The following is a 14,980-nucleotide window of genomic DNA, read 5'->3' on the forward strand; positions in this document are numbered from 1 at the left end:
CCTCCTGGTATTCTGACCTCGTAACGTTACCTGACTACGCTTTTGTCTCTTCCTTCTGTTTATGACGTACCCTCCTGGCTTCTGACCTTGAACTCTTTCATCATCCTAGAGACACACAGAACAGCCAAAACTATCCCAGAAAAATAATCAATTATTATTTACATATATTTTAAGATAATCTCATATATTTAGATGAAATGGGGATGTGAGGGTGTGCTGTGAAAGATTAGTGGAATCCACTATACAAGTATGGGTTTAATCAAAGCAAAACCAGAACATGAATATCACCAAAAAGCGTACAGGCAAGATAAGATAAAAAATATGCCTTTATTCAATAGGTGTGGCAGAAGGTTACATAATAACATTCGTCATTTCCTTGACTAAGGAAATCCTCCGAAACGTACGTCGGGGTGCACAGGCACAGGACCCTGCAGACCCTTTAGGTACAATCTTCATATATATACATACATTGCTGTAATACCTCTATCATTATTATCGCATTGGGTGAACACACCTGATTTAATATATCCCCTTTGGCATATGCGTATTTAATATATCCTTTTCTGGCATATGCGTGTATATATATGTATTGCTGAGATAAAATCTTACTATCACTGCACAACCTTTATCTTATTCAGCACGCCTCTCTGGTATAATATACCACTATGGTAGATTTTTTTTGCACTTTAGGTTTATCTATGTGAAATATATATATATATTTTTTATCACAGTCAGTAGTTGATCCTATTGATGTTGTTTACACGTAAGCACTATGTTGCACTTTATTTGATCAATTTTCATTGTATATTGCCTTGTTTGCACATTATTCACTTTAATTAATATTTTGCTTTCTTGCATAGTAAGGCGGTTTGCTGTATAATTCAGTACATAACTATTTTATATTGGTTGTTGCTAATGGTTATGTATTTTCATGGTCCTGTCATTGCGCACTTGTAATTTAAATTTTATTATTATTATGTAACCTTCTGCCACACCTATTGAATAAAGGCATATTTTTAATCTTATTTTGCCTGTACGCTTTTTGGTGATATTCATGTTCTGGTTTTGCTTTGATTCAACTCTTTCATCATCCTGACTCACAACTTGGCCGTGAGAAGTGACTAGCTTCACAGATGTTCTGTCATTGTATGGCTGAAATCCCCTAATATATTTGTATACTGTAATAAGATTGCCCCTAAGTCTTCGCTTTTTTCCAAATTTAATAATCTGTCTTCTGCAGTTTACTCATTACCTTAATAATCTTGGTCGCTTTTCTCTGCATCTACTCTTTTTCAGCTATGTCCTTCTTACACACCGGAGACCATAATTGTACAAGGTATTCTGTGTGGCCTCACTAGTGACTTGTATGCAAAACTATGCTCTTGTCATGAGCATCTAGGCCGCTTTTAATGGATCCCATTATTTTATTAGCCTTAGCAGCAGCTGCCTGGCATTGGTTACTACAGTTACATTTGCCAACACCCATACACCCGTGTCTTTTCAGTGACAGTTTTACCCAGTGTCCTCTGCCAAAGTGCACACCCTTAAATTTATCTACATTGAACTTCAATTGCTATTTCTCAGCCCAAGCCCCAGCTTATGTAACATTAAATTATCCTCCCCTGCTAATTATTACCCAGCAGAGTTACGTAGCATCTGCAAATATTGAAATTCTACTCTGTATGCCCTCTACCAGGTCATCTTTATTCTGAAACTATAATACTCCCCAATCCTTACACATAATTACACATTTAATTTTCCCAAAAAAAGATATCTTGCATAAACTTTTTATAGTGGATAAAATTTGATATCATTGTTATTGAAATTATTAAATAAAAGCAAAAAAAATTAATATTAATTAAGACTTGGTTGTGACCTATTAAACAAGACGACTTGTGACCTATTATTCTTCATTCATCCCATTAGTCGAAATATCAATCAAAATATTCTTGCCCTTTTCCATTAAACAAAAATAGGATTAAATCCGAAGAGACAAATCAAACTTAAAGCGAACCTGTCAGCTCTGCTGAATGCTTTTACTTTGGCTAGAGTCGAAGTTCTGCCATTTCTAGATTAATCCACCTGTAAAATCCAGAAATATACTGACAACTGGGCATTACTATTCCGCTTGATAAAAGGGTGCGTGCTTACACTGTCTGAAAGTCCAATCTGTAAGGACACGACCAAACAACCCAATGACAAGGGGAGAAATAACGCAAAATTGTCTATTTATTTATACAATTTAGTAATGGTGCAATAGTACAGAATTGTAAGAGAAAAAGTTCCAGAATTGCTCTTTTTGGTGGGAATTAAAGCATTTAAAAAAAACTGACATGTCAGGTTCTCGATAGATAATTTAATAGGAGGGTTTAAAGGGTTTTACAGTACATTGGGAAATACATTAAAGGTAACCTGCATTGTAAAATAACACTATTGATCTGCAGATATGGAGTTAATCTGCAGGTTAATAGAGTTCTGACACCGTGCAGCCACCACATAGAGAGTCCCGCTGCCAGGAGGAAATTAATTTTATTCCCCCTCCCGACAGCCTCGCTCTTTCAGTCATAAGGGTGGCACCGACGCGTTTTTTGTCACCGATCTGTGCATAGAGAGTGGTGGCTGTATTCCCGCCCCCGGCACTGACTGACAGCCGGCCCTATTGCTGAGCCTGCTGTCAGTCATTTCTGGAGGAGGTGTCAGAACGCTATTAACCTGCTATTCTTTCCGTTACTAATTATTTAGGAATAAAAGAAGTACTTCTAGCGGTTATTTAATCTATAATATTTTCTGAAAATTTGCATTATAAAATTCTAATTACAATTAATAGGACTAAAGGAGCCATCATTTCCACGCCTTTTTATTAGTTCTTCCTAGCAACATCCTTTTGGTCCACAGCAGCTGTTGTAACTGGAAGGTAAGGGCAGTTTGTTCTGCTCCTCTGCCAGTTGAAATGGATCCTTGATGATTTCCTAAACGGAAAATGCATTAAACAAAGATGAAAAATGAAGGAAGAAGTTGGATTTTTTTTTAAATTATTACAAATAAAATCAGTTAGTTGCAGAGAATACAGGGAACCTGAGATCATTTCGACTGTACCTCAATCAGCACTGGAGCTGCTCTTTCTATCCCCTCTGGGTGTAGAAGTCCCAACCACCGCCACTAAACGACTGCCAGTCGGCTACATCCAAGCCTTTTGGCATTCAAAACAAAACTCCAAAACATACAATTTTTTCGGCAGCATACCACCTGTTTACGTAAAACAATGTGCTGCCGAGAACACTGATTTTTAAGCATGTTTTGCCCATATGACTGATGTTGGACAAGTTCTGTTGACAGGCCGATAGACTCAAAGTCCTGCAGATGTTTCTTCCCCAAAAAATTGACGGCAAAATAAGTCATGAGGATTAAAAAAAAAAAACAACAAAAAAACCACATACTTATAGACAAATGCTAGTTACTTATTATAATACCAGGGATTGGATAAATATGTAATCAGTTGAGGCCAATATATGGACCCCAAAGATCAGTAGAATAAAGAAGGGCATATACGACAGTGCCTGACGCGGTACCCATGTGTGCAAAATTATATTGTTACCCCAGCTGTGTCCTGGTCAGATAAATAAAGCTGAACTGCAGTACCAGGTATGGCCACGCAGACAAAATTGGCGCTGTGTGGGGTACCGCAGTGAAAACACAGACCTGCAGCAGTGTTCCAGCCATTAATGGTCACACCTAGCAATACCCTTTAATGGAGTATGTCTATCATAAAACACGTTTTGTCCTTTAGAAGTTCATTTTCCATCATGCAGGCCAGCACAAAGCAAGGTCAGAGTACGATACTGCATATTTACACGGAACATTCCTTTCTCATGTGTTCGTACGCACAGTTCTTTTCTAGAGACCTCGATATTCCAAGAGCATGAAAAAAAGAAATTGCACATCTGCCGATTTTTTACTGTCATCATCTACTGCAGAACTGAACAAGTAACAGTTGTGAGTAGTGTCTCAGGGCCCATTCTCTACAATACACAATGGGGCAGATTTATGTATCGTGCCCAATATTTAGTCTGAAACATTTTCAGACTGCCTAATCTATCACTGTAGCGTATGCTAGATGATAACTTTCATGCACCTTTAGCTACTTTTGTTTAACTTTAGACCACCTTAGATTGGTATATTTTAAAGGGGGTGTCCAGGATTAAGGATAGGTCAATGTCTGGTGGGGGTGCGACACCTGGCCTCCTTGCTGATCAGCTGTTCCTGATGTTGGTGGCGGACGAAACAGCTTAATTGATGGAATAGTGGCCAGGACCGCCATCTATTGATTTGAATAGGTGCAGTACCCAGCCGCGGCCACTATACAGTCAACGGAGCTGTGCAATTCCGTAACAGAGAAATTCCAGCAGCCGCTGACATTGGGAAAAGTTAATCGGCGGTGGTGCCAGGTGTCGCACGCCCACTAATCAGACATTGATGACTTATCCTAAGGATAGACAGTCAATGTTAACCCCTTCACGACAGGGCTATACCTTTTCTTTTTTGTGTCCACATAGACATACGAGGGCTGTTCTTTTCTGAGATGAGTTGTACCTTTGAATGACAATATTCATTTTACCACAAGGTGTACGGGAAAAAAAATCCAAATGAGGAGAAATCGTGAGAAAAAAAATAGCAATTCTGACAATTTTTTGAGAACTGTTTCTAACGTGTACATTTTGTGGTACAAATTACCTCGCAATATGATTCTGAGCAAAAGTATAATTACAGCGATAACAAACATGTCTAGTTTTTTTAAATTTTCGTGGTAAATAAAAAAGAAAAATCAGAAGTTTGCCCCCCAAAAAAAAATTGGGGGGTTATGCCGACATTTTACGAGGCTCATAAGGTTTTTATTTTTCAGTCCATAGAGCTGCGTGATGGCTTACTTCTTGCAGTACTAGACCACGTTTTTTGTTATTCCACGTCGGGATGGATGTGACATTTTGTTCGCTTGTTACAGCATTTTTGAGGAATTGCCGAGACTGTATAAACGTAATTTTGCCGTTATTGATTTTTTTTATGTTTTCTGATCTCATTAATTATTCTTATATCTTGACAGATTGGACTTTTCTGAACGCGGCAATACCAAATATATGTATTTCTTTAATATCTTTATTTTTAATGGGGCAAAAAAGGTGTGATTTAAACTTTTATGCATTTTTTTGTTATGACAACCTATCAGCTACCCAAGATCATGTCATAGGCAAAAATGGGCTCATGGAATGACAGTCCCCCATGTTGGTGCGTGTTTAATGTTGCTGTCAGAGTTTGATAGCAGCATTTAACAGGTTAACAAGCGCTAGCAAGTCACCACAATTGTTAGAGGGCAGGTCCTTGTTTTAATACACATACAGGACCTGCTGGGTATGGGGCAGGCTCACCCCTTGAGCCCGCTCCATACACCTGCTTACGGCTTGCGCTGCATATGTATGGCGGAGGTCATTAGAGGTTTAAAGGGACTGTCAGCACAGAATGACTATTGAAACCAAGAACCGGCGGGGCCATTTAAATATACCTTCTCACCTGCTTTTTTTCCCCCCATCTATCCCCACCCTTCTCTGGCTTTATGAAGCCAGAGCTGTCAATCAAAGAAGAGGGGTGGAGATAGGGGGGAAAACAAGCAGGGGCGAAGGTGTATATAAATGATTGGCCCACCGGTGAAGCACCAAGTGGCGGGACTTAGTCATCCTGTGTTGACAGAATCCCTTTAAACGCCCAGACAACCACTTCAAGACCACATTTTGTGCCAAAATTTTGGTGCAGCTTAACATATCTTAAGCCATGCTTCCATTCCAGTTAAAGGAAACCTGTCATGTCCCAAAACATTATTAACCGGCAGATACGGGGTTAATCTGTAGTTTAATAGTGTTCTAAAGCTGTGTGGCTGCTGCACTGAAAACCCGGTTACGGGGAGAAAATTAACTTTACTCCTCACAGTAGCCTCCGGCTTTCAGTCATAGAGGAGCTGCCGACATGGCTTCAGTCACCACTCAGTATATAGTGATGGCGGCTGTAACTGACTGACAGCTCTACACTGATGAACTTAATAAAGTTAATTTCCTCCCAGAAGCTTTTCAGTGCAGTGGTGCAGACAGAATCAGAGGGCCAGAGCTGCACTCACATTTGCCACAGTGTCCATCACCGAGGATCCAGGACTTCTTCATAGTGAGCAGCGATGCAAGAAACTAGTGGGTAACTTCAGGGTTGCCCCCCCCCCCTTGTGACTTCCTGTTCCAGGAGGGGCGATGGACGCTGCCGGAGTGAGTGCAGCCCCAACTTCCTGTGATGTCACATTTGAGACTCCTCTCAAACAACACATCACAGGAAGTACAGATACAAACAATTAGAGATTAACTAGATAGAGAGAAGTAGTTTGGATGTAAGGATAGATATTTCGAAAATACATTTTAGGTGCCGGACCACCCCTTTAACCTTTGAATGTAAAGCCAATATGTTACAGTCATATGAAAAAGTTTGGGCACCCCTATTAATCTTAAGCTTAATGTTTTATAAAAATTGTTTTTTTTGCAACAGCTATTTCAGTTTCATATATCTAATAACTGTTGGACACAGTAATGTTTCTGCCTTGAAATGAGGTTTATTGTACTAACAGAAAATGTGCAATCTACATTCAAACAAAATTTGACAGGTGCATAAGTATGGGCACCCTTATCATTTTCTTGTTTTAAATACTCCTACCTACTTTTTACTGACTTACTAAAGCACTTTTTTTTGTTTTGTAACCTCATTGAGCTTTGAACTTCATAGCTAGGTGTATGCAATCATGAGAAAAGCTACTTAAAGTGGCCACTTGCAAGTTGTTCTCCTGTTTGAATCTCCTCTGAAGAGTGGCATCATGGGCTCCTCAAAACAACTGTCAAATGATCTGAAAACAAAGATTATTCAACATAGTTGTTCAGGGGAAGGATACAAAAAGCTTTCTCAGAGATTTAACCTATCAATTTCCACTGTGAGGAACATAGTAAGGAAATGGAAGAACACAGGTACAGTTCTTGTTAAGGCCAGAAGTGGCAGGCCAAGAAAAACATCAGAAAGGCAGAGAAGAAGAATGGTGAGATCAGTCAAGGACAATCCTCAGGCCACCTCCAGAGAGCTGCAGCATCAACTTGCTGCAGATGGTGTCACTGTGCATCGGTCAACTATACAACGCACTTTGCACAAGGAGAAGCTGTATGGGAGAGTGATGCGAAAGAAGCCGTTTCTGCAAGCACGCCACAAACAGAGTCGGCTGAGGTATGCAAAAGCACATTTGGAGAAGCCAATTTATTTTTGGAAGAAGGTCCTGTGGACTGATGAAACCAAGATTCAGTTGCTTGGTCATACAAAAAGGCATTATGCATGGCGGCAAAAAAACACAGTGCGTTGTATAGTTGACCGATGCACAGTGACACCATCTGCAGCAAGTTGATGCTGCATCTCTCTGGAAGTGGTCTGAGGATTGTCCTTGACTGATCTCACCATTCTTCTTCTCTGCCTTTCTGATGTTTTTCCTGGCCTGCCACTTCTGGCCTTAACAAGAACTGTACCTGTGTTCTTCCATTTCCTTACTATGTTCCTCACAGTGGAAATTGACAGGCTAAATCTCTTAGACAGCTTTTTGTATCCTTCCCCTGAACAACTATGTTGAATAATCTTTGTCTTCAGATCATTTGACAGTTGTTTTGAGGAGCCCATGATGCCACTCTTCAGAGTAGATTCAAACAGGAGAACAACTTGCAAGTGGCCACTTTAAGTAGCTTTTCTCATGATTGCATTCACCTGGCTATGAAGTTCAAAGCTCAATGAGGTTACAAAACAAAAAAAAGTGCTTTAGTAAGTCAGTAAAAAGTAGGTAGGAGTATTTAAAACAAGAAAATGATAAGGGTGCCCATACTTATGCACCTGTCAAATTTTGTTTGAATGTAGATTGCACATTTTCTGTTAGTACAATAAACCTCATTTCAAGGCAGAAACATTACTGTGACCAACAGTTATTAGATATATGAAACTGAAATAGCTGTTGCAAAAAAAACAATTTTTATAAAACATTAAGCTTAAAATTAATAGGGGTGCCCAAACTTTTTCATATGACTGTATATACTGTAGTAAAACTTTTCATTTAAAGAAGCACCTCCATTAATTTTTTTATTCATTAAATGTGTGTACATGCATCTAATGTAGTGTCAGTGTATTAATATACTCCCCTTCCGCTGTTCCGGTGTCCAGCACCGGTCTTCTCTTCTCAGTGACATCACGGCAATTCAGTGACATCACGGCAATTCTGACTAGCCAGATCACTTTACGCTCTATGCTTGACCCAGAAGTCTCTTTTATAATGAAAGCCCCATAGACTTACACTGTAAAAGCCACCTCTGGGTCACGCAGACCACCCGGGTCACTCAGCAGAGCGGTGACGTCACACAGAAGAGGAGAAGAACAGCGCTGGACATCAGAGAGAGTAGCAGAAGGTGAGTATATTAATACACCCACACCACATGCACAGCAATGCATATAATTAATACAAAACCTAATGAGAGTGCTTCTTTAAAGTTTTGTTAAGCATTATATAAATAAACCTGGAACCATTACACAAGAAAAGTTCTACACTAAGCAATAAAGGAACTTATATATCACCTTTTGAGAGCAGCATTGTGCGGGAGCGCTTCCCTTTCCCATGGGCTGAAATAAAAATTCATCTGAAAATCTGGAAGTTTTCAAGATGCTCCACACGTCTTCATCCACCGCTGTAGCTTCTCCTTCCTAAAAAGAATAAATGGCATCATTTGAACATTTTATCAGAATAGTTAAGGCAAGGAGTTTTTTTTTAATCACCATTCAGTATAATTGACATGCATTTTTTTTTTCTAAAGATTAATACAATAATGACAATACCAAAATGTGTTTTTATGGTTTCTTAATCTTGTTTTGAAAAAAAAAAAATAAATAAATAAATTGTGGGGGGGGGGTTCCAATCTTTTTTTTGTGAGACATTTCTGGGCACACATAACTGAGTACTTTTTGTCTTCATTTTTTTTGTTGTTGAAGAAGCAAACTAAAAACAGCAATTCTGGCACAATTTTATTGCATTTTCTTTTTGGCATTCATCATCTAAATAAAGGTATAGTGCTATATTATCGATCCAATTACAGTAATACCTGACTTATACTTTTTTTGTTGTTTTATTACTTTTAGGTGAGAAAAAATTGCATAAAAAATATTTTTGGGTGCGTCATCATATTCTGAGAGCCATTTTCCAATACATACTAACTCTGATCGTTTTTCTTATTTAATTTTATGTGAGGTTAGATGAACAAAAATGGCAAATCTGGTATAGATTTTTTTATGGCGGTCACCATGTAGTTTTATTGTTCTGACATAGTGGATTCAGTGATTCCATACACATATATTTGGGGGAGTGTTTGATTTTTCATTCAACTTTTTTTCAATAAAAGAGAATTTAATTTATTTTTTAAAAACATTTTTATATTTATTTATTTATTTGTTTACTATATTTATTAGTTGCACAAGGGAACTTTAACATGTGATTTAGGTACAGCGTTGCATGATGTCACTCAACAGTGTACCCGGAGCTCAAGATTGTGCAGCAAGAATAGCCTTTTTCTGAGTGAGTGCAACCGGCTGGACACTCCTCATAAGATCAGAATACTCCCTTTTTCTTCTAACCTTGTTTTTCGATGTGCAGTGAACTAAAAATATTCTCATAACCATTCAATTGTCACAGTTAATAGTATAAGCTGTAGTTGCATTTCATATTGAGGTTAGTGCTTTTAGTTAGTAGACTTAGTTATATCTAAGTGTTAGATGTGAGAAATACGGTATCTTTTGGCAATCATTCGAATACAGTCATGGTCAAAAGTCTTGGCACCCTTGAAATTCTTCCAGAAATTGAAGTATTTCTCCCAGAAAATTATTGATGTTACACATGTTTTGTTTCTGGGAAAGTGTCTAGTGGACAGATGGAACCAAGATAGAGCTTTTTGGTAAAGTACATCATTCTGTTTACCGAAAATGGAATGAGGTCTACAAAGAACAGGACACAGTACCTACAGTCAAATATAGTGGAGGTTCAAAAAGGTATTGGTGGTGTTTTGCTGCCTCTGGTACTGGGTGCCTTTACTGTGTGCGCAAGGTATCATAAAATATGAAGAATAACAATGGATTTTGGGTCGCTATGTAGTGCCCAGCGTCGGAGAACTGGGTTTGCATCCTAGGTCAAGGCTCTTCTAGCAGGACAGTGACCCCAAACATACTTCAAAAAGCACCCAGAAATGGATAGAAATAAAGCTCTGGAGAGTTCTTAAGTGGCCAGCAATGAGTCCAGATCAAAATCCCATTGAACACCTGTGGAGAGAGCTTAAAATTGCTGTTGGGAGAAGGCGTCTTCAAATATGAGAGACCAAGAGCAATTTGCAAAAGAAGAGTGGTTCAAAATTCCAGTTGAGAGGTTATAGGAAGCGATTAATTACATTTATTTATTCCAAAGGGCGTGCAACCTAATATTAAGCTGAGGGTGCCAACAATTGGGGTTTTGTGTGAATTTATGTCAAGTTTGCTTTTTTCTGATTTTTGTATTACAATACACACAAAGGAAATAAACGTGTATAACAAAATATGGGTAATTGCAATAATTTTCTGGGAGAAATAATTCATTCTCTGGAACAAATTTCAGCCATGACGGTCCCTAAATATTGATTTTTTTTTTTTGTCACATATGCGCAAATTGTCTTTTCATATAGTTTAATCCATCAAGTGCGCAACATAATTAAAATGTATAATGTGTTCTATTTCTGCAACATAAGAACAATAGATTGAATAATCAATACATAGAAGTTCCCAGAATGGTTTTACTTTAACTTGGATGAGTAATTTTAATAGCATCTGTGGGTCTTGGGTCTCATTTAAACGCCTGTTTCTCACTTAAAAAACGGTCCTATTTTTATTAGTGATTTTGCCAGGTGTCATCCAAGTTTCAACAGTTTTTCTTGAACAAGAAAAAATAATTTATTTTTTTTTTACCTTCTCCTATCTAGCAGTCCATGAAAAAAACAGCCTTATAGAATATACTAGGTAAGTGTTCTATCCCTAAAGAACACAGCTAGAACATGCGTGCAAAAAACAGACATCTGAATAAGAATAAGAACACATCTGTAGAAATGCAATGTCTAGCAGAGAATCTAGATTGTAAGCTATAATCATCATTAACAGAAATAAACACATAAAATAGATCACTCTATTTGTAATGACGATATAATATACGAATTTCACTTTTTGTAATAAAGAAAGAAATAAATTAACTTTTTGATGATATTCTAATTTAGTGAGAAGCACTTGTATGAATCATTTAAATTGTAAAAAAAAAGTGGATGCCATTTTCTGTAATACATACTTGAAGGCTCACAACATGGCCGCATTACTGCACTGTAAATCTTCAAGTTGTACAGAGCCTTATAGAAGCTGAGCGGTTCTGTGATAAACTAAACGGATGCTAAAACTCCATATTTTTATATGGTAAAAAAAAATATTATAATTATGTGGTACCTTGAATGTGAAGTTTGTATCAAACCGAAAATCATTCTCACAGCCAGCGATTCCTCCATTATAAATAACCATGCCCTTCTGCTTTACACACTTCCGGGGAAGTTTGAAGAGGCGAAATGTGGCAGAAACAAATTTGAGGTCACCTGAAAAAAACAAAAAAAAAGCACACATTAGGTTCCTATACACACAGAATGTATAATACTGTGTGAAAAATTAAGTACCTCCAATGGATCAATATCTTGTAGATCCACCTTTAGCAGCAATAACTTGAAGTCTGTGTTTTCTTTATGACTTTTTCAGTCTCTGACATCATTCTGGAGGAATTTTGGTATAGTCTTCTTTAAAATGTTTAAGTTCATTGGGGTTGTGGACATTCATTTATGTACATTTCCTTAGGTCCCAATATAGCATTTCAATTGGGTTGAGGTGTGGACATTGACTTTGCTATTGCAATACCTTGATTCTTTTCTTTTTCAGCCATTGTGTACAATTTCTGCAGGGCTTGGGGTCAATGTCCTCATTGTGTAAGACTCAGTTTTGCCAAATCTTTTGGTTTTGGGTAGATGGCTTCACATTGGACCCCTAATTTTGTTGGGGCCATGCTAGCATTTAAAAAGGAGTTGTCCAATAGTGGACAACCCCCTAATGTTGACCAAACCAACCGATTTTGTTGGGACAGGCTAATCATCTAATTAGATTCTAATGTGTATGTCTGTGGAAATAAGGATTGAGTTGTTAGAATCTTTTTACTAATGATAAAGGCACTGTGAAGTTCATATGAAGAAACAAGCAAGCAGGAATCATAGAATGTTAGAGTTGGAAGAGACCTCAAGGGTTATCGTGTCCAACTACCATCTCAGACAGATGTCTATCCAGCCTCTGTTTGAAGACTTCCATTGAAGGAGAACTCACCACCTCTCGTGGTAGCCTGTTCCACTCATTGATCACCCTCACTGTCAAAGAGTTTTTTTCGAATATCTAATCTATCTTCTCCCTTTCAGATATTTGTAGACAGCTATTAAGTCTCCTCTTAGCCTTGTTTTTTACAAGCTAAACATTCCCAGATCCTTTAACTGTTCTTCATAGGACATACTTTGCAGTCCGCTCACCATCCTGGTAGCTCTTCTCTGAACTTGCTCCAGTTTTTCAATGTCTTTTTTAAAATGTGGTGCCCAGAACTTGACAAAGTGCTACTTCATGTGATCTAGACTCTATGCTTCTCTTAATACATCCTAGAACTTTGTTTGCCTTGTTTGCTGCTGCATCACACTGTTGACTCTTGTGCAGTCTGTGATGTATTAGTATACCCATGGCTTTTTCACATGTGCTGTTGCTTAGTTCTATTCTTCCTATTCTACGGATGTAATTTACATTTTTCTTGCCCAGATGTAAAATCTTGCATTTTTCCCTGTTAAATACCATTCTATTAGTCACTGGCTATTGTTCAAGCTTATTTCAATCCCTCTGAATCCTTTCTCTATCTTCTCTAGTGTTAGCTATCCTTCCTAGCTTTGCATCGTCTGCAAATTGGATTAGTTTACCTTCCGTTCCTTTATGTAGAACATTTATAAAAATGTTGAAGAACACTGTAGCCAGGACAGAGCCTTGTGGTATCCCACTTGAAACACTTTTCCAATTGGATGCCAACCATTTATTACCACTCTTTGAGTGAGTATGATCACTGAGCCAGTTAAGAATCCACCTTACCGTAGCCTTGTCAATCCCATACTTGGTCATTTTTCCAATAAAGAGAGTATGAGATATATTATCAAATGCTTTGCTGAAGTCGAGATACACTATATCTACCGCATTTCGCTGATCCACCCAAGTCAGTGATTCCATCACAGAAGGAAATTAAATTAGTCTGACATGACTTGTTTGCTACAAACCCAAGCAGGCTCTTGTTAACTACTTACATACATGCTGTTTAATAATTTGTTCAAAGATCTTTCCTCGTATAGAAGTAAAGCTCATTGGCCTGTAATCTCCTGGCTCAGTTTACTTTCCTTTTTGAAGATAGGGACAACATTTGCCCTTCTGCAATCTTCTGGGACTTCTCCTGTTTTCCAGGATTTTTCAAAGAATCTGGCTAGTGGTTCTGCAATTTTCTCTGCTAACTCATTCAGTAACTAGGATGTAATTCATCTGCACCAGGAGATTTAAATTCATGTAAATTGTCTAAGTGTTCCCTCACCATCTCTATGGTTATGGATAAAATGGATTATTTTATTCTTTCGATAAAATTTAAAAAGTTCAGACTTCTCAACATCAGTTTTGACCGCTTTACCTTTTTCATCCTGTAAAAATCCTACAGCATCTTTGACTTTTCATTTGCTTTTGAGTATCAAGCAAGCACAGAATGTATCTGTGTCTCAATGGGGAGTAATGAGCAAGTGATGGCAGTATGTTTGCCAATGAGTACTAAACAAGCAGAATGTGAAGGAAATTATGGACTGGGGTCACATTTAGTGGGAATGTGGTCAAAAATTTGTTTTGGTAACTAGTATTCTAGTTAATCGGCTGCTCAGAATCCTTTTCTCTCAAGACCTGGTCTGACAATGGCAACAAATAAGGTATTGCACATCTTGTAATGCCAAAAGTTATACTTGCCAGGAATCTTAGTGGCCGGTCATTCTTTTTTGGAATAACAGCAGAAGAAAAGAAAAAACTCACCCAACCCATTTTCTAATTATTTGCCAAATATGTTAAACACAATGCTATTCCATTATGTAGCGGAGTGTTATGTCTCAAGGTTACAGATGGCTTTCCGCTTTCAAAACTCCATTTTTCCTTGCTCCTTACGTAAATCATTCAGATAACACATCAAGGTCTCTGGCTAGAGTGTGGGCTGCTGCAAGATACCAGATGGGAGTGAAATAAATAATCTCGCCTAATCCAAAAAAAAATAATACCCCATTGTTTGAAGTCACAGTTACTTCCACAAGATCAGGCGAAAATGGCAAAATTTCAAGAAACCCATAGAGTACAATGCATAGAATCAATGATCATATTAAAGTTGGCCAAAAACCCACCAATATTGCTACACACAAAATATGAGAAAATATATTCATTACAAATAGTCTGTATTATAAATATTGAAACACATTACACAGACAATAAATAACACTTAAAAGTGCCAAAAAATGCATATTTCCTATTTGGGCCCTTGGGATACTTTTTGGGGGACTGGTCCCCAGGCATGTAACGTGTGAAAAACAGTTTAGGTCTGATATATGATGAATCCGGTAGAATTTAGTTGTTCGGGCTAAGATCATGAACCTGGCAGGGGGGTCTTTGGGGGAAGAGGCACACATCTGAGGACTACTGTAGGAGTTCAGGCATTTGTCCACCGAAGTTCAATGGAAAGATGCTCTCAGGTGCC

General features: G+C 38.0%; 1 protein-coding gene across 5 annotated transcripts in view; it reads right to left on the reverse strand.

Annotated features, from left to right (window-relative positions):
- Positions 1–2,213: 2,213 nt before the first annotated feature.
- The window catches only part of BORCS7 (BLOC-1 related complex subunit 7), a 115,971-nt gene continuing 103,204 nt past the window's right edge, over positions 2,214–14,980 (reverse strand). For all 5 annotated transcript variants that reach the window (XM_077258644.1, XM_077258642.1, XM_077258643.1 and 2 more), the window contains 3 exons: positions 11,599–11,741; positions 8,674–8,799; positions 2,214–2,969 (listed from right to left, as the gene is read on the reverse strand). In XM_077258644.1, coding sequence (XP_077114759.1) covers positions 2,871–2,969; positions 8,674–8,799; positions 11,599–11,741 — 368 coding nt within the window. In that variant the 3' untranslated portion in view covers positions 2,214–2,870. The remainder of the gene's footprint in view (positions 2,970–8,673; positions 8,800–11,598; positions 11,742–14,980) is intronic.

Source organism: Ranitomeya variabilis, chromosome 4 (genome assembly GCF_051348905.1).
Source record: "Ranitomeya variabilis isolate aRanVar5 chromosome 4, aRanVar5.hap1, whole genome shotgun sequence".
Lineage (NCBI taxonomy): Eukaryota > Metazoa > Chordata > Amphibia > Anura > Dendrobatidae > Ranitomeya > Ranitomeya variabilis.